The following is a 27,558-nucleotide window of genomic DNA, read 5'->3' on the forward strand; positions in this document are numbered from 1 at the left end:
ATATTAATTTAGCGCAAAGAGTAGTAGTACGTAATGAAGTGTTAACATTTTTTTTCTGATGATTTTCTGAAGCTTTTTTCCATCTTATGTTTGCTATTGTCGTAATTAATTTTGACACGTTCATCGAAGAGTAACATGACGTTTAAAAAAGATAAGTATGAATAAACGTTTTGTAAAAACTTTCCAAAAGTTTAAACTAATCAAAAAATAGCTTTAATGTCCTTTACAAGGAAGACTTTATCATGACGCTTTATATATTACAATAATGATGACATTGTACATTGTTTGAAGTGTATGTAGGAAAAGGACCGTTAAAAAAAGCCAGATTAGAATCTTTGATTGAAAATGTGGAAATATTGTTTCCAATATCCTAATATGTCTATGAAACTACAATACATTTGCAAGTTCAGCGCTTGAGTATTATTCGGTATTTGGAGCCATAATAAAATTATGATATCTGACCAAATTGAATATGAGCAGAATAAATTTCTTTGAAGCTTACAACATTGAGGTCTACTGTGTATTGAAAGTTACATGGAACAATCGGTTAAAAAGAATTCAGTTTTAGATCGCTACAAGAACTCTCAAATTCAGTATGTGTATAAGATTTTAAACAGGTTCGTAAGTGGAGACATCTCTGCCATTCTTAAAAGTATGTTATGGAAATGTATGACACATAGATATTTTGATCTACGCCTGATAAGAAATTCAAATATCTGGCTGCTCAAAATGTAATTGTTGTTAATAACTTACCCACAAAGACTCAACTAGATGGTGATAAATTATAATAAATATTTATTCGTAAATATAAATATTTGAATATAACCTTTTTTTTGAGTAGTGTAATGTTTTATATACGATTTATGTTTACTTATGTTAAAATGGTGATTAATATATACAACAAAAGAATCCTAATACATTCAGTATCTAAAAGCTTGGATTACAACATGCGAGAGAAGATGAATACATATCTATTTTTGCTATTACATCAAGAAAATAATTTAAAAAAATTATGGGTAATAGTATATATATAATTTCTTACATAAGGAGTTGTACAATAAAGTAAAATCATTTACCCATTGTCATAAATAAATCTATAATTTTACATTTATTTTATCAAATTACAAAAAAGAAATTCACACAATTACCAGACGATCTCTTATACAAAACAAGAAGATATTCATTTTATACAATACGCAATGCATTTAACCGTTTAAAATTAGTATGTTTTGTTAAACTGTATGTTTGGGTTAGTAGTACATTCGGTGTTATTTCTGCAGTTGATTGTTCATCTTTTGTATTGTACAAATAATCTCCTGTCTGATATGATCCTTTGTGAATAACAGAATTTAATAACGTTGGATTTCAAACTTGTTTAAATTATCATCAGATGATCTTTTTTTTAATGCGATGGGTTCTAATAATTCTTTAATACTTGGAGGTCTATTGGAAGTAAGTAATGTATTCTTAGTTGTTGATACTTCATCAGTTTTAGGTGGTTCTGACAGTATTCCAGATCTTTTACGTCGATGACTGCTTGCTGTTGTTGTAATCTGTTTCAGATGCTCATTTTTGTTCTTATCATTACTTATTAATCCAACAGTAGTACCTGACGTCATGTGCAAAAGTTCAGATTGATTGTCGCTAACTAAGCTGAGAAAAAAATAAAAATGAGTCAATTGTAGTTGTCTGAAAATTATATTATTATTAGATTATTTTATATTATTTCTATCAAACGACCATTTTCTTGTCCATATATTTGTAGTCAAAGTAATATTGCTTAAATAAGGGAATAACAGAAATGATGGATTTTGTTTTTACTTTGTCTTAAATTTAATTTTAAATTAGATTTTTCAGAAAAATTCACCAGTCCAATATTATAAAATAGTTTTAACACTTCATACAGTAGTCTCTAATTTTAGACAATTTATAAAACTCTATTTTAGTTTGAGCTATATACCACCCTAAATAAAACAAAAGCTAACTCAAACTCAAATTATATTTTTGTAACTTTTATCTTAAAGTCAAACTAAAATATATTTTTTATTTACTATATTCAATTTAAGTTGTTTTATTTATATATTTTTTAAACATATATGATGGCTATTAAAAGTCAGACTTTGATAGAAATTAATTGACAATGCTACTGATTTAATTAAATACTATATATAATATACAAATTAATATAATATATAAATTATATGAATATATATATATATATATATATATATATATATACACACACATTTGATATTAAATGAAATGTAAACCACCAAAACACAGCCTAAATAGATAAGTTAATCTTACCATATTAATTCCAAGAATCAATTTTTGCAGGATCCCACATCTTCAGTTGTTATTAAATTCTATAAACAATTTATTTATGATTTGTTAATTTTTGGACAGCAGAATTTGCGTATTCATCCATAATAAATTTAAAAATTTTCAAAAATCAAATTTTAACAAATTAACAAAACATAAATAAATATGTTTTAATACAATTATAGAATTTAATAACAACTGAAGGTGTGAATCCTGCAAAAATTTATTCTTGGAATTAATATAGTAAGTTTAACTTATTTATTTACTGTGTTGTGGTGGTTTATATTTCATTTAACATTAAATTTTATTAACGCAGTGGTCAGTATGTTAATGAATTATTTGAATTACAAGAAATATATATATACATAGGCTTACCTTATGTCCGGGATTAGCCCGGGCAGTTTTGGTTTTTTAGTGCTGTCCGGGGTCGCAAAAATGTCCAGGGTTTGAGAATTATATGAATGGCGAGGATTTTTTAAAATTTTTTACCTATATGTTCCACATGCATTTTTAAACATTCTCTTACGGCCGTGCATCTCTCAGCCGACCTTGGAGCGAGCGCTGACATTGATTTTGATGGAGGAATAGCTACTGGTCACACCACAACTTTTTAGTTAGTAATTTGGTAACACTACATGGGCAATGTGTTTATGTTGTTTCATGTGTGAAGGAATTCGTCTACACGTTTTTGATCGTTTTATCTCTATTCTTTTTTTGTCTCATCGTTTAGCAATGGGCAAAAGAAAATGTGTGTTTAATGTTAACCTGTAACAAGAATACAAATTTTTTAAATCGTGTAATGACAGTAACAATGAACATGTTTATTGCACACTATTTACTGGAGAATTTTCTGTTGCGCATAAAGAAAAGGGTGATATTGAAGACCATGTGAAAACAACTAAACGTAGGAGCGCTACTAATGCTACTGCTTTAGCAAACATGACTTTTTTAAAGCCAAAGCTGGGAGTAACAATAACAGTGATCTGGAGTGTACTCTTAAAGAAACTACATTTTTATATCACACTGCTAGGGATGAACTCAGATTCAAAACATCAGACTGCATATCTAAACCGGTTAAAAAGTTATATCACTCAAAAATTTCATCTGCTAGAACCAAAACAGAGGCAATTATCGTTAATGTTATTTTTCCATTTTTATTTGATGTGTTGCATTCTTTGGAAAACATTAGTTATGTAACAGTAATGATGGATAGCTCAAACGGAAGTGAAGTAAAACTTGTTTCGATTGTTGTAACTATTTCAGTCTGGAGGAGGAAATTTAAGATAAATTTTTAAATTTTGATGAACTGTCAGGTGAAACTGCCCAAATTTTTACTCAGTATCTTTTGCAGTGTGTGAAAAAAATACAAACCTGAAGAAAAGTTGGTTATACTGCTGATAATAATACAGTAATTTTGGTGGTGTGAACAGAAAGGGGAATGAAAATGTGTACAGATAAGTTCGAAGTGATTTAGATAGACCTATTTTAGAAATTGGTTGTTCAGCCCACATTGTACACAATTCAGTACAAACAGCATGATAGACCTATTTTAGAAATTGGTTGTTCAGCCCACATTGTACACAATTCAGTACAAATAGCATGTGATTCTCTACCCTTGGACACAGAAGTTATTGTTATAAAAATTTAAAAATATTTTTACATATATACAGTAAGAATAACAAAACTTAAAGAGTTCTGTGAATTTGTGATGGAAACAGACTACAAAAAAGTATTATCTTATAGCAGCACACCAAAGGTTCCTTAGTTTGCTACCTGCAATAGAAAGAATTTTTTCCATTTTTGATAGCCTAAAATCATACTTCTTATCTCGTGACAAATGCTAAAAATTATTTGATTTTTTAAAAATCTACAATGTGAACTGTTTTTGAAATTTTTATATGGTACGCTACATTTATTTAATAATGTAGTTCTATACCAGCAACAGAAGCATTTAGACATATTCTGAATTAATCTGTCAATTTCAAACTTTTGTTTTTGCCAAAGTATTGCTATGCACTCTTAAAGAAAATCATGATGTTCAGGAACAAAAATTCTTCTCAAGCGTAGACAATTTTTATAATTCTAGTATTCAATACTTAGAGGTAAGGAGAACCGCTTTTGATAAAGTTAGTAAGTTTCAGTGGCTAAATTTGCAAACTGAAATTGTCTGGTCTGATTTAGAAGAGAGTGCAGAAGTTGTTAATGAAATTATAAAAGATTCCATAAATACTGATGAACATACACGGTTGAACCAGGTAATTCAAAACCAAAGGGTAGGTTATGGTTGAAGTATTGAAAAAGTACCAGATACTATTGAAGAGAAGTGGAAAGCAATTTTTAATGTGTTTCAAAGACTGATATTTGATGTTGCAATATTTCTAAAATAGGTGAGTTTGCGAAATCTTTGCCTGGGACATATGCTCCAGTTGAGAGAGTTTTTTCATTACGTGGAACATTTGGTCTGCAGAAAGGTGTAGACTCTCAGTATCTACTGTTAAACATCTGCTAAATGTTAAAATTAATTCAGAACTTTCTTGTTTTGAATTTTATGTTGTAACTAAAACAAACAAACCATTTCTGAAAAAAAGTCATGTCTAGTGAAAAATATAACTGAATAAATAAAGTTTAATGTTTCAGTAAATTGTTAAGGCTTTTAAGTAATTTCAAAAATATGTCCTGGATTGGACCCAAAAAAATGGTAAGCCTATATATAAATATATATATATTTTTTCTAAAATCAATTCTTTTAAGAATCGTATTCCTCTGTACTAATGTACAAAATTATATTTATTTAATCAACCTAAGTACTGAACAATAAATAAAGTAGGATGATACTTACCTTATTTTATCATATGCAAAAACGTTTTCACGAATTTCTCACATCATCAGTCGCAATACATTTTCTTTTTTCAAACTGTTCACATCAAATTACATATTACACATAAATAATAAAAAAATCTTACTTTTTATAAAAAGTAATAAAAACTTCATAATTAGACTTTTTAAATATGAGTTATAAAAATCAATGATTAAGTTAAAAATTGAAATTAAAATTAAACATTAAAAGTTAAAAATTACATATATAGAAATATGACATCAATTGATAAAAATAAACTAAAGAAAATAAATAGTTTAAACAGAATAAAGTATTTATGCGGTCTAGCTAGCCGATGTTACATTAATATACAGACATGAAATAGAATTATGCATTAACAATGTCTGAAATGTTGCCATCTACTGCAGCTTTTATAATTGTGTCATGCTCATACTCTGTTTGAAGGTTGATCAAATTAAATCTACTTTTATATTTATACACATAGAATCTTTCTAAAATGTCTAACCCCTATCATTTGTATTCATATTATATTTTTTAATTTCTAGTATTTCCAAATCTGTTTGAATATCAGATATTGAATGTGTATTATAAATTTTAAATGGTCAGAAACATTACAGAAACCAGTTTTCCATTTTTATAATATCTAAAATGTTCAGAGAATCTACATTAAAAGATGTAGTGTTTTTTTCTATATAAAAATGGTCACAATCATTACATTTTATTTTATAAATTCCACTCAAATTGTATAAACCATGTGAATCTGTATGATTATTGCTTTTTAAATGTTTCATTACATGGTTATTTGTCTAGTACACAGGCTTAAATTTATTTTATTATTAACCTTTGTTATATTTTCAAGAAAATTATCAGTATATACATATTTTAAATACCCATTGTCAATTTTTTGGTTTTGTTGGTATTAAATATTTATTATTGTTAATTTTTGACATTTGTTTTTTGTGTATATTATCTACTAAAGATTCATTATAACATTATATGTAGCAATCTGAAAAAATATTATCAATAAATAAAGGGTCTTAATAAATGTGTATTAATTTATTTTGTATTATGATAATTGTTTTATCTACGGGGTACATATTTATGCTAGGGTACATATTACTAATATCATAGCTAATGTACATCCAATGTTATCTCCAATTTAAATATTTTTAATTTATTTACAAACTCGTATCCATTATTTATATTTGTAATAAAAATTAATTTTGATCCTAAGTATTTTATCTATTATTTTGGAGACAATGTAAGATGGAGCGGTTGTAAAATTAATTAAAGGTCGCATAGATATACCAGGTTTATATATTTTTGGAAGTCCAGGTAATATATATAGGGGCACTTGGTTTGAAAAGGTATAATCTGGAGTGATATGTTAAATTATTATTATAATCAAAAATATTGTGGTACTTCGTTATTAAACTTTTAGCTATTCTTAAAAAAATGTTTAGCGGGGTCATTTATTTCTTTCATATTATTTTCTAATATATGTTGTTTCATCAAATGTTTTTTTTTCACAATACATAATGACAGGCATATTGGTTTTATCTGATTTTAAAATAATGCTGCTATCCTTATCATTATTTTTCAGATTAAATTTAAACGCATTAGCCACAATAGACTGCTGCTTATCAAGGACAACATTTGTTAAATTTATTAAATCAAGACAAGTATCAGTAAATGAACCTGAATCCACCTGCATGTCCACGAATCGCACATTTCCTTTATACACCATTCTCCTCCAAATCCCCCTGTACTGCCCAACCCTTTATTATTATTATTATATTTATTACAACTGTAATTACTTTTGTTTTTATCAAATTATTAGTTTTATTATATTTAGAATTATTAAGTTTATTTTTATACATTTCAATATTTGCTTTAATCAAAGTAATGCATAATCAAATATAAAATGTTCCAGAACTTTCATCAAGTGGAGATGTGTACTGTATAATTCAATATTTATGAAATTTCTTTTGTAGTATGCACGTTTCATTTCTTATTTTATCCTAAACCTTTCAGCAAAAATTTAAAATTAAATTTTTAACTTTTAATGTTTAATTATTAATTTTAATTAAAACTTTTTTTAATTTTTAATTGTAATATATAAAAAATAATTTTTAATTTTATTTCAATTAAAATTAAATTTTAATTTCGATCATTGATTTTTATGGTTCTATGACAGAACAGAACTTGAAAAAACAGAACATGAAGAAACAGAACAGAGAAGAAACAGAACTATGAAAAAATAGAACAAGGAAAAAACAGAACATACATTTAAATTCGTCTAATTTTAGTTGATTAAAGAAAATACAGTATTTATTTTCTGACTGTTGAAGGAAATAATTATTCATGTAATATAATTATAATTGAATTTTCTAATGAAATTTATTTAGGATTCCTGACACAAAACATGTGTTTAAACAAAATAACGAACGCAAATAATAACAAATAAAGTATTTTATTTAATTATTTTGTATTTAGTAATTAATTTTTATGCCATTATCGCTAAATAGGAGAAGTAGTAAAATGTTTGTTATTAATTTTATTGTTTAATCATATCTACTGTTTACATAATGGGATAAAACACTTTGGTTTTAGTATAAATACAAATAGACTGTTGGCTTCTAAATCCAAAAACACTATGTTATAAATCTGAAATCGATTTAGAAATTTAAACACTTTTATCTACAATCATCAAAAGAATTGTTCTAGAATGTTAATAGTTTTTTTTTCTTTTGTTATCAATGTTGTGGAGAAATACCGTTACATACCCCCACACGTGGAGCAGTGTCAGACTCATATGGGTTCAACTAGATGTTGCTAAGAGCTTATGTGTGCCTGCACCCTACCGACTAAAATTCCTACTTCACCGTTCCTCTTCACCGGTTTTTCATGGGACAACCCCACAACCCCCGGGGGTGTCAGAGCAGGGAGGCTTAGGAGTTCTACAGGTTCATCACCGCCACCCACCCATCCAAGCCCGGACAGACAACGACTCCACTGAGGGCTGTCCCTCAATCCCTTGCCACCAACAATTTTTCTTTTTTCTTTTTCCTGTTTAGCCTCCGGTAACTACCGTTTAGATAATACTTCAGAGGATGAATGAGGATGATATGTATGAGTGTGAATGAAGTGTAGTCTTGTACGTTCTCAGTTCGACCGTACCTGAGATGTGTGGTTAATTGAAACCCAACCACCAAAGAACACCGGTATCCACGATCTAGTATTCAAGTCCATGTAAAAATAGCTGGCTTTACTAGGACTTGAACACTGGAACTCTCGACTTCCAAATCAGCTGGTTTGGGAAGACGCGTTCACCACTAGACCAACCCGGTGGGTTTGCCACCAACAATTAACCTCTTCTTACTTCACTGGATTACTTCTCAGATTATTTTATCTTCTACTTCACTAATTAACTGTGTATTTTAACCAACAAACTAGACAACTAAAAGACCGACTACTCACTTGAATTATACTCACTTATTACATATACTGCCAACTCTTCAGCTTGAAGCATTGGTGTCTCGCATCACAAGATCAGGAGTTACTGGAGTTCCCCCGCTTCAGGTCACAGCCATCCTTGTGAATACAAACAAACTGTGACTCCGCAAGGGGTTATCTTTCACCCCCTCGATTCTTCTTCTTTTTTCTTCAACATCTTGGTCACATAATTAGCAACAAGGTTGAATTTGTCTCCTCCCGTTAACATCACATGCACCACGTTAAGCTGACCTGTAACTGCCTCGCATTCCCTGCGCTCGTTATCCCACCGACAGCACTTGAAGAAGACGTGTTCCGCAGTATCTTTTTCATTACAATACACACGCTCAGGACTGTCAGCTCTATTTCTCACGTGGAGGTAAGTTGTGGCCGGTCAGGAATTGGGTGAACCAAAAACTCAGTTCACCAAACCCCCTTCAAAGCAATGGTCTGATCTCACCTATCAGCCTTCTTGTCCATTGAACTTTACTCGAGTCACTCCACCTGTCTTGCCATTCATCTAACATTTCTTGGTTGACATCTTCTTTGGTAATCCCACCGGCTGTCTTTCATCTGGCTCTGGCCAGCTGTTGGATTGGCGGAACTCGGGTGGGTGACCTTCAAGGATAGCCTCAGTGGACACCGAGTAATAAGCAGATGGTAATATAGTTAATGGAAATATTGTTATTTATAGAATTACTTTATCAGATTCAGTGAAATGATATTACCGATTACATTTTACGATATCAGACCACCATTATTTTAGTATTTATACACAAACAAACTAAAACGACAAAATAAAAATAATAATGGATATTTACTTGTTCTTTTATTTACTTGTTTTGTAAATTTTATTTACTTGTTCTTCCGTATTTTGTTATTATGAGATAAATATTAATAAATAAATGTTTTTTTACTTTAATAATAAATAGATGATATAATATTACTTTATATGTTCTTTACTTTATTTAAACACATGTTTTGCGTCAGGAATCCTAAATAAATTTAATTATAATTATACGAATAAGTATTTTTCTAATTATTCCTTTTGATAGTCAAAACATAATTACTGTATTTTCTTTAATCGATTGAAATTAGACGAATGTAAATATATATTGTGTTTTTTCATATTCTGTTTTTTCATGTCGTTTTGTCAAGTTCTGTTCTGTCCGGTCACAATTTTTATAACCGATATTTAAGAAGTCTAATAATGAAATTTTAACAAAGTTTTTATTGCGTTTTATAAAAAGTAAAAAATTGTTTATTATTTTATAAAATTTACGTGTAATATGTAATTTGATGTGAACAATTTGAAGAAAAAAATCTATTGCAACTGATGATGCGAGAAATTCGCGAAAAAGTTTTCGTATACATGATGAAATAAGGTAAGTGTCATTCTAATTTATTTATTGTTCAGCACTTAGGTTCATCAAATACATATATATGAGAACGCAAGGCTTGCAATTGTGGAATTCAATTGTAAAATATTTAATTGCATTTGTATTTTCATATTATTCAAATGAGATTATTGCTTTTACGTGTTAACTGTAAAATTAGTACATTACGGTTAATATTTTTATAACTACGAGTCCATATTTATTAGAGCGTGATAATCGATGTGGTTCGTAGTTATTTATCTGTGCTGTTTGTACAAGTGTTATGATGAACACAATTCATTAAGTCTGTCGACTATAAAATACAGTACATTCGTTGCAGTTAGGTATTGTAAGGTATGTTTATCAGCAGGTGTTTTGTTAGTTTTAAATGATTTTTTAGTCTATTTTTGTGATTTTGAAAGTGACCCGGGATACTTTCTGAAAATTATATAATTATGTATGAATAATTTCACGTATAATTAATTAGATGTGCGATTATATCACGTGTAATATATGTAAATCAACATTAACTGTTTTACATAGCTGCATCTTTAGAACTCGTTTTTAAAATTCAACGGCATAATTTAAAAGTGTTGTTTCTTTTGATGCCAGGGATTATTATAGAATTTCCGGTACGATTAAACAGAGCTTTTCTTAAATTTAATGCTAGCCTCCGAAAATAGTTACTTATTTATTAATACGATGAGTTCGGTAATCTTTATAAAGTTGCAAGGTCACTGTGATATCTGAATCGGTTTACTTAGTTTAATCTTGATAATTTTTGCTTACATTATAGATTATTAATTCAAACGTTCGCTTGAAATTTAATGTCGTGTAGCTCTTGCCCGTATCTAAGACATTCTCTATTAGAACTGAAAGCGATAGTTATGTTCTTGTAATAATTAATAGTGTAGTACCCATCGAGCGCCTTGTAGGGAAATCTGTAAGAATTACTCTTTCTTTTCATCTGTGATTCGTTACAGAAGTCGAAGTTAAATAGCTTTAAAACGCTATTTTTTTTTTTGTACAACCTGTATTTGTTAGGTACAAACACCATATGTTTATAATATTTTTAGTACTGCGCAGCGCTATATCTTTCTACCTAATAATAAAAGCTGTTATAATCTATCATTTGTATTTTGGGTGAAGTTAACAGTAAGTTATAGCATTTTTGTGATTAAGTGTGCCTTCTATGAAGGCGTACTTGAAGTACATACCTTTCATGTACTTCAAGACAAAAATTCAAATCCATTTAAATACACGGTTGTAAACCTTCAAATAAGTTTGTGCAAACTGCCAATCCGGATTTGTTTTACTAACCGTCTGAAGAAATTCACAGTCGGTTATGATCATCTTAGTTTTAAGTTTCGTAATATTTCGATATGGAAGTCGAGGAGAAAAGATAATATCGAATAAATCGATGATAATGAGCTGACGTGAACTAAATAGTTAAAGAAGGAAATCTGAACGCCAAACAGACAAAATAAATAACGGAAATAAGAGATCGTTAGTGTTGAATCGCTCGCTATTAGAAAGTCTTAACATTAGGTCTCTTCATTTTTGTTTGAGACTACAGTGTTTTATACGAAAATGTTTTACGTCACAAGATGTAGAAAAAACAGCGATGTTATAATACTAAATAGTATGTTACTAACAGTATACGGCAAGCGACGTACTATTATTCACATCGGTCTTATATTACCGTTATTTCTTAAATTCCCGTGATCCTATAGCATAACGTAAAATGAAAATTTAGAATTTATGCGAAAGTAAAAAAAATATATAGAATACAGAATCGTACCGGAAGAATAGAATACAGAATTACCTACCGATAATGTAAAATATAATTAGTATAGGAGAACTTACTCGTTTAATCTTCTAGAAGCAAAGACAAGAAATTAACCTCTGTATTACACCAAACACAAATAATAATGCTGTAATAGCTATGAATTTGTAGTTAATAAACAATAATCTTACATGTGCGTACTACATTAACTTCCCGAATTTCAATTTTACATTGACAGAAACGGCATCTGTGTAATTTGATCATACGCACTTGCTCATAAAATTGTTCTATAACATTAAAATAAATCTCTCTCTCTCTCTCTCTCTCTATATATATATATATATATATATATATATTAATTTACTTAGATTAAATTTTTTATAGTCCATTTGTTTTCTTTTTACTCTGTATGTTAAATAACTATATATAATATAATATTTTTTCAGCCTTCACAAAGTACAGAATTAGAGAACACTCACATTTACTTTTTTATCTTCAAAATGTTTTCGGGCTTAAGCCCATCTTAAGCTATATTTTTTAATAATTCTTCGACCGTTTACATTTACGCATTAAATTTTATCTTTTTACTTTTATTTTGTAAAACGTAATTCTGTACTTTGCAGAGGCTGAAAAAATATTATATTATACGCGTGTGTGTACTTCACAAATAAGTACTTTATATAGTGAATATTTATTTAACGTTTACGTTAAACTATATTTAACTCGGTAAAAAAAATAATTACTAAAAGTATAAAACGATATCGTATAATCTTAATAATTTATCGAAGAAATCTAAAGCTAATATACTTACTACTTTGATATATCTTATATAACGGTAATGTAAAAATATAATTAAATTAAAGTACCTTGTTTCATTTCCATTTTCACCCGCTTCATATTCATCGGTTCCTCTCCTGTGAAAATGCGTATAATAATTATTATTAGAGAATAAGAAAAATTTAAACGTATACATTTCTTATTATATTATTCCTAACGTGTACGTCGCAATCTATTCGCCTAGCGAACAATAATCAACCCTTCCTTTGGCCCGATGAGACGAGCGTGACATGTAAACGAGATGTAGTTATGTATAAACTCGGCCAGACTGTGCCTGAGACGTGCGGTTAATCAACCCCAACCGCCAAAGCACTCCAGTATCCACCGCCTAGTATTCAAATCTGCGTAAAAGCAAGTAACTTTTACCAGGATTTGAACTTCAGAATCTTCTATTTCGAAAATCAGCCGTTAAATAAGCGATTTGTGACGACATGAACATAATAATACTCTTAAATATAATATAATATAATAGTAATTAATATAAATGCAAAATAATAATATAATATATTAATAATATATATTGTAATGAAACCCTCCAAAACCGCCATAAAACATTATTCCATTCCGAAAATGCAAGTATGTCTTCAATGATTTTACGCCTACACACAAAAGAGAAAAACAGTATTAAAATTTTAAGTTTAGAGTAGTAAAATCCCTTAAATTAAGAAAGGTCCCTGGGCTTGATTAAATTATCTGCTGTTAACAGACAAAATATCTGATACACTAGTCTTTCTCTTTATTCTTAACGGGGCAACAGGAGTCTGTCCAAAGCGATTATAAAGCTCTGTCATAATTCCAATACATAAGGGCGGATACAAAAATGATCCTAATAATTACTAAAATTGTTAGATAAAACCCCACAAATCTAGATATTTCAGCGATATTCTTGATGAAGTTGTTCAAGAGAAGGGTCGTGATATCTTAACACCGCCGACATGTTATCTGGACGTGAAGCCGATCGAACTCATACGAGCTGATGTTAAAAGCTATGTCGCTAGCAGAAATACAACTTGTAGTTCTCCTCAAGTTCAAACGCTAACCGAAGAAAAGATTGCTAGCACGGGTCAAAAAGACCGGATAAGGAATTGCGACGACGTAAAATAAATTAAAGACGAGTACTTATCGAATAAAGCGAGATCGAAAACTTCGTTGAATCGTTTGTCATCTTATTCGAGACAGATTCTGACTCCGAGAGGAATAATGAATAACCGTATGCCGTATGACATGAGCGAGAACGAGTCGCTTGAGTGAAAAAGAGAAGGTACTTGAAAAACTAACCGATGACTTGTATAAAGTACGCCTTGATTAACAGTTCTTTATTATACCTTGATCGTAAACGTTGTGCTAATAGTTAAGCGGTAGATAAAACAGTAACACTTTTTTAACGTTTTCATTGTAGGGCAAGTACAGTAAAATATCCATTTTTACTACTATTATAATAAAATTTATCGAACACTTCATAATACTTGTAATCAATTAGCAGAAAATACGCTTTTAAATATATCGAATTTTATTAAAAATTTCGCATTTTACTGGATAAATTGGAATTAAAATATTATTTATAATTTACGCTATAGATAAATTATCGTATTATAAGATTTTACTTTGATTTTAATTATATAAATTCAAACTAAATACATTAATTAACAAATTCGTTATAATTATTTCTAAATTACAGGATAATGACGCGTATAAAAAATTATTTAATTTTGATTAATCTTAGTTTAGCAGTTCGCATTAGCCGAACTACAGGTGTCAGCCGAAAGAAATGAGCATGTTGTTTTCGGTTAGGCTAGTAACGACACGGTCGCACACGCAGATGGTTTGGCTCAACAGTACTACAGGAATGTTTTTCTTTGCCAAAAACTCATTAATTGAGAGTGCAGTGTGACAAGGTGCATTGTCACGATCTAGCAACCAATCGTCTTTGCTGGCCGGTCTCACGCGGGCCACACATTTCCACAATCTTTCAAGAATTTCTCGGTAAACATATTGATTTACAGTCCGCCTTGCAGGAAAAAACTTCTTACGGACGATGCCATTATTATAGAATAAAAAGAATTAGCGTAGTTTTGATGCGCTCTTTTTGCTTTTCTGGGACGCGGTGAGTTTGATGTGTGCCACTCCTTGCTCTGGCGTTTTGTTTCCGGGTCGTACTCAAATATCCAAGATTATCACCACTAATAACAGTTTTTTAGAAAATCAGGATCGGTTTCAATTCGCCCTAGAAGAGAGCAGCGGCACACTTCCATCCTGTTGTTTTTCTGTTCAACAGTTAGGCTTTTGGGACCGATTTTGCACAAATATTTTTCATAACGATTCGTTTGCCAAAATTTGATGGACTGTGTTTTAATTCAATTTTTCTGCGATCATTCTGACAGTTAATCGCTGGTGGTATTGTATCAAGTCTCTGATTCATCCGCAACAGATTCCGTTCCGTCTGAAAATGCTTTCAACCGCCTAAAAGCTTGGGCTCGTGATAAACCGTCATCTCCATACGCCCTTTTCAATTTTGAAAAAATTTCAGTAGCATTCTCACCGATTTTAACACAAAAATTGATCGCACAACGTTGCTCGTAATTAATATCGCTCGTTTTTGTAAAGCGCAACAAAAACTCGTTTCACGAAAAGTTTGTTTAGGTCTCACGTGGCAACGATAAACTAAAAATATTAATGACTAATATACATCAGCTGTTCATATAACCATATGTTTACTAGTAACTTTACAGTGTTGCCGCTTTGGCTGCCAAAAATACTAGTCAAATTTTATTTACAGACCTGTATGAAGGGATTTTTTTTATTGATTATGGCGACTTTGAATGCTAGTATTGTTTAGGTCTACCTAATTTAAATAGCAAAAGTTATTCAGACGACTGTCTAAAGATTAAAGATAGTATTTTTTAGTACTTCTTCATTCATGAATAGTTGATTACAAGCAACCGCTTAAAAGCCATTTTCATTTTACAGTCAAGTATGTTCTCACACTCGCATCACACCTGACCGCTTGACATTGCGTACTCTTCTTCCTTGTACTTCATAAAATTTAGGTCAAGTTCAATGACTTTAGAGTTTGGTTATTCTATTAATAAACAATCAGTGTGAGGTGTGCGTATGTGTGCAAGAGTGAGTGAATAAGTGATAATAAATAAACAGTGTCCAGGCTAAAGGTGTTCAAAAGTAACAGCTTATTTTAAGAGAACCGGTTAATATAATTTAATAATTTTTTTTATTAAACACAATGATAATTTAACTCTTGTCAGGTGTTAGGATCATCTGCGGTGTTATTAGACCAACAGCTTCAACAATATGAAAAATTGTTCAAAGCAAAAAAGTCCAAAGCAGTGATATCTGGAGATCTAGGTTGCCATGCAGTTGGACCTCCTCATCCAATTCAATATCCGGGAAAAGTGTTGTTCAAGAATATGGTGGTAACTCGATGAAAGTCTGGTAGAGCACCATCTTGTCGGAAACTGAAGCCTGCAGGAATCTGATGAACAGCAAAGTTCTCAAGCGTACCAAGGTACTTGTGTCCTGTCACAGTGAGCTCCATGAAAGAAATATGTACCAATGACACCATTTTTGTGCAGTCCTAACCAGACATAAACTTTTGGTGTGTCCCTTTCATTTTTGATTATTGGATGGAGGTTTTCATTACTCCAAATTCGACAGTTGTGTCTGTTAACTTTTCTACACGTATGAAAGGTTACCTCATCACTAAATAACAACGTATCAAAATAATTAGGATTGTTTTCCACCCGATGCATTACCTCTGGAGTAAACCGATAACATAGATGATGGTAATTTTAGTTTAATTAAGAGCATTAACTCGTATGCTCACAAACAGAGCCGCTTATGAACAATGTCATGAACTGTGGAAAGAGGAATTTGCATTTCATAAGTAGCCCGCCTAATTGACTTTCCAGGACTGGCAGTGAGTGCAACGAACATATGATCCACAGTCTTGAATGATTTCCAATTTGTGAAATCAGCTTTGAGACTCTTATAAAGTCACATCTCGCTGACCAATAGACTTGGATGTGGAAGGATCGATATTTCATTCAGTTCATACATGCCTTGAACACACGTAACTTATTTGGATATTACCTGTCGATTTAGCCTAGGTTTAAGAGATTGAGATGACTGGTTTTCTAAATATAGACTATTACTTTCAAATACGTTTATCCCAGACATCCTGTTTATATATATATATATATATATATATATATATGTAGTCGTAGGCCTATGTGTAAAATTTGTGGCTTAAAAATTTCCAAAACTACTTGATTTCAATTTCATTGAAATCTAGATTTGCTGTAGTAGTGTATCTGAAGTTGTGTATGTGAAAATTTGATGAAGATTAGTCGAGTTGTTCTTGAATTTCGCTCAATTTAAGATCGACAACAGAAAATTTAAGACTTTTAATACACCATGACTTACTATTGGTATATTTTTCATATGCACTTATGCAGTGAATCACTATGGTGAGCGAGTTTAAACTTAATGCTTGTGGCAGGGTCTAACTATTAATCAAAGTATGTAGTGTGTTGTACTCTTAAAATCAGTGCGTTTTTAACTCTAAAATAGTGTGGGCATTGGATACTAAAAGTTGGCCTCTTGCGCAAGAGTTTTTTTTTTTGATGAATTTGATTCACCGCAGAAACTTACAGAGAATTTTGTATGTGGAAATGAAATTTTGTAGCATATGAAAAATGTCATGTCTGACTGGGATTTGAACTCGGGACCCCAAATGAATAGCCGAAACCCTACCATTCTGTCACGGAGATCGGCAAAGTGGCAATCTCTGTTTATATATATATATATTATTCATTTTTAAATCAGTGAATTTAATTAACCAGCATTTAAATGAATTAAATAATTCACTATGCTAATGACTGGTTTTCTAAATATAGGCCATTATTTTTGGATATCTTTAGTCCGGATGATCTATAGAGCTACTCTAGAGTCTGAGAAATCATTCATGAATAGTTTATCTGTTTTTAATAAAACTTCCTAGCTCTTGGGTTTTTCCCTCGATTAAATTTAGACTATTCTTAATTCATCATCATTTTGAAATAGCCCCAACCTCCAAGGTCTTGCTGTTAGTGATCCCTCTCAATCTCTACCGTAGTACCATCATACCAAACATATCTTCTCTTGCCAATATTTATTCGTCCTGCTCTTAATCTGCTAACTCTCTTCTTTCCATCAATTTTCATTACTCAGTGCCAGTTGTTAGCCGACATCCTTTCAACATGGCTGTATCACTATAACCAATTCAGACTAATCCTTTATGCCATGCAGTGACTTTTTAGCTCTGTACGTTTTTTTAAAATGTTTTATTCAAGTCATCCATAATTATTTTAATCCAGATCGGTTGACCCTCATTTCAGTTGCTGATAGTCTGCTCTTATTTAATCAAATCAGATCTTCACTTTTTAAAAATGTGTATTTCATTGTATGCATCATTATTAGACCACAATATGCATAACATTAGAACTGGTTTGTTCTTCTAGATACCTTATCACCTCGTACTAAGTTTCTGCCTACACTGTAAAATTGATTTGCTATTTAGAATTTTCAAATTTTGTAAGTTATATCTGTGGTTATAGGTCTAATTACTTGAAACATCTATTCTACGGGCTAGTCTGCAATGTATTTACAATACTCCAAAACGATTAGAGAGAAATAGTCTATCTTAAAAAAAAGAATACAAAAAAGCAGTTTTCAATTATATATTATTTCAGTCAAAGATTAATAAGAACAAAAATATTTCTGTACAACTTTTAAAACCACAAATCTTCTTCATTTAATTGAGTTTAAGAGTGTTTTGAAAAAAAATTACTTCCAGTTTATAAAATTATTTTTTCCACTCAAATTATGTAAAAGGCATAAATTAAAAATGTAAAAACTTATTGACAAAGATATGTACCAGAAAAAATGAGAAAAACATTTAATAAGGCACAATCAACATTTAAACGGCTACATATATTATCACCAGTTTTTGAATAATTTTATGATTCCATAAAATCTCACTGCCTGTTCAAAACAAGCTTTACCTTACATTTTTATTAATTTTGTATACCAAATGATCCATACAATCTAAAACTGCTAATTATACTTAAACTGATGTCAATAAATAGAGTTTTTATTTTTTTAAATTAATTCTCTGGTAGTATTTTTATTAAAATATTATAATTTAAAATAGAATGTATTTTTCACTAATATTAATTATTAAGGTTTTAAAGTAATTTATATAAAACTGCTCACTGGTAATAGTTATTTATAATAATTACATTATGTTGAAAACGTATTTTTATATATTTTTTTCTTTTTTAATAAAAATTTATGAATCTAAATAACTTGAAATATTTTGGCTGAGTAGTATTTTTTCCAGCAGTTGAATTCAAATTATCTTGACTGCTATAAAAAAAAAGAAGACATTATGAATATGAAAAAAATTACTTGGGTTATGTATGATAAAATTTAACCTAAACTAAAATTACTCTTCTTTTTTAAGGCAGTTCTCTAACTATTAAGAAGTATTTATCAAGTTTAATAAATCTCTTTAACAAAAGATGTATTTATATATATATATATATATATATATATATATATCTTCTTTTTTTTAATGATTAATTCACCATATAAGCTCAAAGCTTATGTATAGGAATATGAAACAGAAATTTTGTAGAATTTGAAAAATGCCATGCATGACTGGGATTTAAACTCGAGTACTTTGGATGAAAGGCTGAGATGCAACCACACTGCTATGCAAATCTGCATTCAGTTATGTTGATATTTAATTAATCAAATTAATTATGATGTGTGATTGGAATGAAAGAATCTAATGAAAATATCTAAGTTGGTTTAAGCACGTCTAAGGGTGCAAAATTGAAGAACAGCTAAGGAAGAATTTAGGAAAGAGGAAGATGGAAAAAACCCTAAGAAAGACAGAGGGAAGAAAGGGGTAGAAAATAGGGAAAAGAGATAAATTTGTTTTAAGAGATGAAGAATTAGAGAAGAGAAACTAGTGGTTTTAATGTGCCTCCCGCTAATGGACAACTGATTAAAAAGCAACAAAAGAAAATGAAAACTAAATGATATTTATTAATGTATCTATGCCAAACATAATGAATAATAAATAATAACTCAAAATTAACGTGTAATTTCTGTACATAATACGCATAATTTCATCTGATTTCAGTAGGCTTCCCTGTTTTTCACATTACATATTGACAGATAAATAACAAAGAACGACTAAAGAACCAAATTTTTTATCTTTATTAAAAATAAGTTAAATGAGAGGCTATCTTTTCAAGGCATTCATTATGTTTGCAGATCTGTGATGCTGTAGTATGCAGGTTTAAAAGGTTTAAGTAGATCATCTGGATTTAAATGCTTATATTACCGGTGAGTACTTAAATTAAATTAGCTTGTGATAGTTTAATGACCCTAAAAAAAAATACGTTAGGCTTAATGTAAAATGTATTAGGCTAGGAATCAGGTTTAGGACTATGTGACAACAGGGCATCAAGGATAGACAACACAACTTCACAGGAAGAACAAGGGGAAAAGGAGGTCAGTGCCCGATCCTCATTACACAGTCATGGCGGAGTTAGAATAAACTTTTAATTATCATGTAATTGTTCATATATTATTGTTAGGCTTAAGATTCATAAAACAAGGTACAGGTTGTAGATGGTCTGGTATAGGGTGGAGATGCCCGGTTGAGCCGGAAAGCTAAGATTAACCTCAACACTGGGGACATACATATTTAAAATATGTATGTTGTCATAAACTACTGGATAAGGTATCAAGAGACACAACAGTGAGGGACTTAGAAGTCCCAGTCGTAAATTACATTGTTGTGGCATCACTGTCAGTATTAAGCCATATTATTTATATAATAATTTTTGCTAGTTTTGCTACATAATACGGATAGGAAATAAAAATATGTGGCCACAACCAGGCAAATGTAACAATGTGGAATTAAAAGTCCTGTTAGTATAGGATATTGTTGTGTAATTTATTATTAAAATTAAGCTGTATTACGTTTATATCACTGTTTTAGGTTAAGACAGAATGGTTGATCACAGAATTGAAAATTACTTTAATTCATTGTATCATAACAAGTGTCACCAAACTATGTAAGTGTTAAGAAATCACTCAACATTGTATTTTTTTTATGTTCATCTACATTTATTTACGTGTATTAGATTAAGTCAATTACTTGTTATGTTATTGGGTATGGAAACATGTAGGCAATATTAAGAAAAAGGCCCATATATTGGATGAAGAGGCAGTCACGTGAGGGGTTAACTACGGCCTTGGGTAAAGACACCTGGATGTACCGCAGCAGCAAAGAACAGGCAGAGTCAAAAAGTAGTTCCAAATGGAGGTGGACTCTTGAGTGTCTAAGGAGGGTTGAAGACACCTACCTGTGTTTTTGTAAAAAAAAAAAAAAAAATATATAGTGACAAAGGGATGAAACGTGGTGCCATGCAGGACAAGGGAGTTAGCCCCTATGGCTAGAGTGTTCTGGCCATCCACACACAAGAGTGGGGGGTCAGGGCTCCTTGATTATGGTATAGGGGACCCTCGAGGTATGCTGAAAATGTGTGGGGAGAGTGCGCAAAGCGTATCCTGGATCTGATAGGCTAGGGCAGGAAGGGTAGCCCTTCAGCGGAGAAACATGCTGGCAATCTGGAAGAAGAGGTCAGCATGTTTCAATGAAGCGGGAGGGACCCCGACAGGTAAGCTCCTGGGAGAGGAGCAAGATAGGGTGGGCAGAGACTACTGTTACAGCACTTCAAGGTGATTATGTTATGCTTAACAGCGAAGACCAGTAGTTGCCTTGGGGGTGCTTAAAAGATTCATGAAGGTTGCAGATGGCTATGAGGGGAGTGAGAAGGCCATTCTTAAAATAAAAAAAAGAATAAAAAAAAAAGAAGATTAATGACCCTGAGTTACGAATAATCAGCTTGAGACTGGAAAATATTAACTACTGGGTTTGATTTATATCGTGTTCTCAGGCCAAAAAAAAACAATAATTCTATTGAACAAATATTTTATTTGTTGTAATATATTAAATGTGGAACAGGTGAATCTTTTACTTAAACGCTGCTTTAAAATGATAATTTGGATGTACTTGTATACTATTACCTTATAGGCCCCATTTGAGTTACTGTTTTACTGCAGAGCAACGTGAAGTAAATGTATTCTTCACTAACAGAGAGGAAATTAAGAAATTTATTTTCTAACAGAAAAACTTAAGTTGCCAGCAGTTTCAATAGAAATTCTTCTTTCCTTCACAACTGTACATTCCTTCATTAATTGAAATTAAGAACATACTGAAATATTGTTGTTAGCAAATATCATTTAGTATAAAAAAAATCCTTTTTTTACTGAGAACAAAAGTAACAACTCAAAAAAGAAAATGACTGCCATATTAAAATGAACCATCAGAAAAATAAAAAAACTTTTTAAACTTCAGATAAAATTCTGTTCTTAAATGTACTTAAACCCTACCTTTTTAAAATATAATCCTATCTGTGAAATTATGGATTGCTGAAAATTCACCACCATCAAAGCAGGCAAAAAATGAGTAAATTTTATATGTAATTTTCCATAATCTACATGTTTTATTTAAATAAATTTAAAGAATAATGAAACAAATAATTAAGTTTAATTTTGTATAAAATTCAATTCTGTCCTACCAACTAAATTACATTCTTTAAATACAAACTTTTTCTTTCATGAAAACTGTAGTACAATCTACTTCATTGCTTTTTTAAAAAACTAATTAAAAGTTACAGAATGTTGCAGCTGTAGCAATATAACTAGATAAATTGTTAGATGAAGGAATGTAATTTTCTGCAACTAAATCATAATTCATGAATACTTACATTGCTTTGATTAAATTTTTAAAGTTAACTTTCACAGAATACTTAAAAATCATATCATTCACAAGTAGAATTACTGTAAAATTAACATTATAGTTTTATAACTACATTATTATAGTTATGTAATATTGCATAATTCTCCTAAAACACATATAAACATCATTAAAAGACAAACAGCTCAGATATTAATAAAACCGGTCTATTAATAAAATAATGCACAATAATTAATTAAAATTTAAAACAAAATTAATAAACTTACTCCATAATGTCATGTAAATTGATAATCAGCACATCAACTTCACCATCATCTGCTAAAACGTCTGGTAATTCATCACTGGATTGAAAAAGAAAATAAAAATAGAATTTCATAATATAGCATTTCAAAAAACATGCATACTACAAGAAGTATTTTTATTCTGTTTGTCCTTAAGGACCGCAAACAATGTTAGTGTTGGCAATCTAATATGAGATATAAGATACTTCTGAAAATTATTTACCCCACGAACTCAACTCATAAGGATCCCCTACATAAGATAAACTTAATTAATTTAGGAGTAAAATGATGGAAAATCTCAGTACAGAATACGGATTTTTTATTTTTTGAAGTAAAACTAGTCATATTTGTTTAGGAAAGTAGCAATTGTTGCATCTCGCCAAATCATTGATACCAAAAGGAAAATGTCATTTTTTTCTGGTTACCATCGGGCTAATTTAAAGCATCTAATAATGCTGTATGGAGCCTAATTTTTACCTTGATCTCCCAAAGAACAATCAAAATAAAATTTATAAGCAATTTTTGATATTGGCTTTATTTTAATTTTTCATGATGAATTTTCGGTAAACATAAAAAAAATATTTGGAGAATTTTTACAATTGCAAATTCTATTGATATTGTAAATATCAAAGAAAAGATTTTAGTGAAATTATACAAACTGATAAGTATAAAGTCACTTATAAATAGTTAATACAATTCTTTAACTTTAATATGCACGCTAAAATGCTGTCATATAATTTGAATATTTTACATCAAGTTACAATGTACAATTCCCGAAAATGTTCTCAATTTGAAAAAAGTTTCACCTCACTAAAATTTATTATCTCAATTATGAGCAGTTACAATTCTTTGACTAAATATACGGTAAAACATTCACCACAAAAAACACAAACAAGTTATAGGGTTAAGAATATGTAGTTTAAGTCACACTGAAGGAACCCACCTGGTTGTTCTAGAGGTGAACGCGTCTTCCCAAATCGGCCGATTTGGGAAGTTGAGAATTCCAGCGTTCAAGTCCTAGTAAAGTCAGTTATTTTTACATGGATTTGAATACTAGAGTGTGGATACCAGTGTGCATTGGTGGTTGGGTTTCAATTAACCACACATCTCAGGAATGGTTGAACTGAGACTGTACAAGACTATACTTCAATTACACTCAGACATATCATCCTCATTCATCATCTGAAGTATTATCTGAAAGATAATTACCAGAGGCTAAACAGGAAAAAGAAAAAAGTTATACACAAGGAAATTTAACCTTATGGAATGCCTCACTGGTTTGACTATGTACATTTAAAATGATATTGAACTCTATTTTTACGGTAACATGTAGACTTCATTAATCACATAGGAAACAGACATTAATAAAAACATTCACTAAACCAATACTAACAAGTTTATGGCTTTATATACTACAGTTTTAATGGCGTGATGTAAATTTGGGGGATGATAACTTAAAAACGTGATGTGATAGAGTAGTTTGGAAGGTATATTCTGATTTAGCATGAAAATATTAAATGAAATATTATTTTCCTTTCCGGTTCCAGTTATTGTGTCGATCTGTGCATTTAAAGGTTAAAATGTTAAAACTAAATTTTATTTTTTAAAAATATATCTTTTACCTGGTATCATTTAAAAGTAAAGAAGAATTTGTGGCATTTATATCAGTTGTAGTTTGAGGACCTATGGTTGTAGTTTGTGTTGGAATACTGAACACTTCCAGCAAACCACAACTAACTAAAATCAGCTAAAATAGAAAAAAGTGAAAAATTATGGTTAGTGATATGAATCATTAAAAAGTTTTCTAAATATTAGCTCATAATAAAATATAATTTTATTAACATACTACACCATGTGATGCTCTGTATAATATTATTTTATAAATAAATAAACAATATTAACTCTGGCCAATATATATATATATTTTCTTTTCTTTTTTTTTGAAAATTCAAATAATTCATTAACATATTGATCATTGTGTTAATAATATTTTATATTATATGAAATATAAACTACCAAAACACAGTAATTAGAAAAGTTAAACTTACCATATTAATTTCGTAGATTGGATTTTCACAGAATTATATAAGTAGAATGTAATTATAGATTTCAATATCAACTGAAGATGCAGGATCCTGCGAAAATCCATTTTTTGAAATTAATATGGTGAGTTATATTTCATATAAAATAAATATATAATTCATATATTTTATCTTTCAGTTTGTAGATACACATTCCTCTATAAGGATAATAGCGATACATTTTACAGAATACATTAAAAGGAGAAACAATTCTGACTTGTTTAATACTAGTTGTTTTCTTTTTTGAAGGAAAAATTGTTTTTTCTTTTAATGTTTTCTGTAAAGTCAGAGGGTAAGACAACTTATTATATATATATATATATATATATTAGTATTATATATTCAAAATCACTCAGAAAAACCGAATTGAAAAAATTCTGAAAATAGAGAGGAGAATTGTCAGAACGTGTATCAATAAAAAACACCAAAAAGAAGGCCAATGGTGGATTGTGCCAAATGAGGTGGTGTATCGAGAAATAGAGCCTGTTACTGATACTATGCGGAAAAAAAGAATCTCTTTCTTTGGTCATCTCATAAGGACACCAGAAACAAGACTGTCAAGAAATATCATTGAAAAGCTCTGGTTCCAAAAGCTAGAAGTAGGATGGATCAAAGAAATTAGAGAAGATATGAAAGAATTGGGAATTTCCCTGACTGACCTACAGAATAAAACTGGAAAAATTACAAAGCTAAAAGATAAAAGCATTAGATTTAAACAAAAGACAGACAAACGACAAAATACAACGAAGAGGGTGTTTACGGATGAAGAAAAGAAAGCAAGATCTGAACGGATGAAGAAATACTGGGCAGCTCGAAAGAGTAAAATAACACGCTTTTCTCAGGAAAGATCCAACTAAAATTGACTTAAGTGGTCCCATGTTGGCCGTAAAAGTATAATAATAATAATAATAATAATATATTAGTATGTGCACATACATGTGTATGTATGCATAAGTACATGCACAAAATTATGACACTCACCTAGATAATGCTTTCATTGTTACTGACAACAATATCAGTTTAATTTTAAAAAATACTTTTTTTTTTTTTGTCTTCAGTCATTTGACTGGTTTGATGCAGCTCTCCAAGATTCCCTATCTAGTGCTAGTCGTTTCATTTCAGTATACCCTCTACATCCTACATCCCCAACAATTTGTTTTACATACTCCAAACGTGGCCTGCCTACACAATTTTTCCCTTCTACCTGTCCTTCCAATATTAAAGCGACTATTCCAGGATGCCTTAGTATGTGGCCTATAAGTCTGTCTCTTCTTTTAACTATATTTTTCCAAATGCTTATTTCTTCATCTATTTGCCGCAATACCTCTTCATTTGTCACTTTATCCACCCATCTGATTTTTAACATTCTCCTATAGCACCACTAAAAATACTTAAAAAATACTTATGTTAAAATAATTTGGTGGAGGTTTGTCAAAAATAAAGCATCTAGCCATGTCCAGTGACAGACAGAATGGACTGTTAATTGAAATAAATCTATTTAATGTATAGTCTTGCCAGTCTATACACATTGTAATCAAAACTGTTTGGTAGTTATCAGTTTACATTTAACTTTAAAATTAATGCATGTAATACTTCTCTAGGTAATAAATTTCTTTATTATTTTTGTTTACTTCACTGATATCCAAATTAGTTTCTGTACTGAAAATTTTTATAATCTTCTAAGCGGTTTAATTAGTTAATATTTTGATAAATTATATTAATAGAGGCAGTGTAGTCAGTGTCTTTTATAATTGTTGCAGAATAATTGACTTAAAACTTGTTGATCTTGAGCATGGTTTAAACATTTTTGAAGTGATTTGTGATTATCTTAAGTCACAATGGTTTTGGAACTAGTATATAGATAAATTTTTTCTTTTCCAAATATCTTTTTTTGACTTAGGTTAGCAAATGAAATTTGGAAAATTTTAGCAAGTTGATGCTCTTTTAGATGTTAATTTACTGGAAGAATAGACTATGGAAATTTTTAATGTACATAAAAAAACTATGTTTAATTGATGTTCAAACTCTAAAACCTGTATATCAATGTCAACGTCACTACCACTCCACTGGTCAGTGAAGACAGACAAACGAGAAATAAAAGTCTGGTGTAAGGTTCTCATGTAACTTGTGCTAAAATATGCCTATTTGATGTGCGTGTTATTTTCATTTCTTTCTTCTTTAAAGTAAAAACGAATCCTCCTTGATATGTTTTATTTAATATATTTTAATGTAATCATTAGAATCAACTTACTTAATATTAATCACGGATACTTATATAATTAAACAATTCAAAATTGGAGCATGCTCTAATTATCCTAGTATTCTGACTATTTTGATTAATTTAGCACTAATAGTAAGATATATCCCAAAGCAAATTTTTTTTTATTATTGTTATTATTATTATTTCTTTATTATTGTTTGAACTGAATTTTTTTGGATATATTTACAAAATACTCATTTACTGTTTAAACAACACTCGAAACTTTGTTTCTCAAAGCATTGTATTTTAAGAATTTTTTTATTTAACTACAACCCTATAATTCTATTTGCACTTATGTGCTTACAGAAGAATAGATAATATTTAAATAAAGAATAAATAAGTAAAAAAAATTTTTAAATAATAAAAATTTAAGATGGCGAGATGAAATT

The 27,558-nt window shown here is 30.0% G+C and overlaps 2 protein-coding genes across 6 annotated transcripts in view; one reads left to right on the top strand and one right to left on the bottom strand.

The window, feature by feature from the left end:
- Positions 1–1,089: 1,089 nt before the first annotated feature.
- LOC142328996 (uncharacterized) overlaps positions 1,090–27,558 on the bottom strand; it is a 123,356-nt gene continuing 96,887 nt past the window's right edge. For 4 of the 5 annotated variants that reach the window (XM_075373227.1, XM_075373229.1, XM_075373228.1 and 1 more), the window contains 4 exons: positions 24,451–24,575; positions 22,814–22,888; positions 12,682–12,729; positions 1,090–1,653 (listed from right to left, as the gene is read on the bottom strand). In XM_075373227.1, the coding sequence (XP_075229342.1) occupies positions 1,350–1,653; positions 12,682–12,729; positions 22,814–22,888; positions 24,451–24,575 (552 nt within the window). In that variant the 3' untranslated portion in view covers positions 1,090–1,349. Of the gene's footprint in view, positions 1,654–5,161; positions 5,237–12,681; positions 12,730–22,813; positions 22,889–24,450; positions 24,576–27,558 lie in introns of all 5 variants that reach the window. The other variant, XM_075373231.1, reaches the window with a different exon arrangement.
- LOC142328994 (uncharacterized) overlaps positions 19,991–27,558 on the top strand; it is a 96,261-nt gene continuing 88,693 nt past the window's right edge. The window contains exon 1 of the mRNA XM_075373225.1: positions 19,991–20,062. Within this exon, the coding sequence (XP_075229340.1) occupies positions 20,048–20,062 (15 nt within the window). The 5' untranslated portion in view covers positions 19,991–20,047. The remainder of the gene's footprint in view (positions 20,063–27,558) is intronic.

This window comes from Lycorma delicatula, chromosome 8, assembly GCF_047948215.1.
Source record: "Lycorma delicatula isolate Av1 chromosome 8, ASM4794821v1, whole genome shotgun sequence".
NCBI classification, from domain to species: domain Eukaryota; kingdom Metazoa; phylum Arthropoda; class Insecta; order Hemiptera; family Fulgoridae; genus Lycorma; species Lycorma delicatula.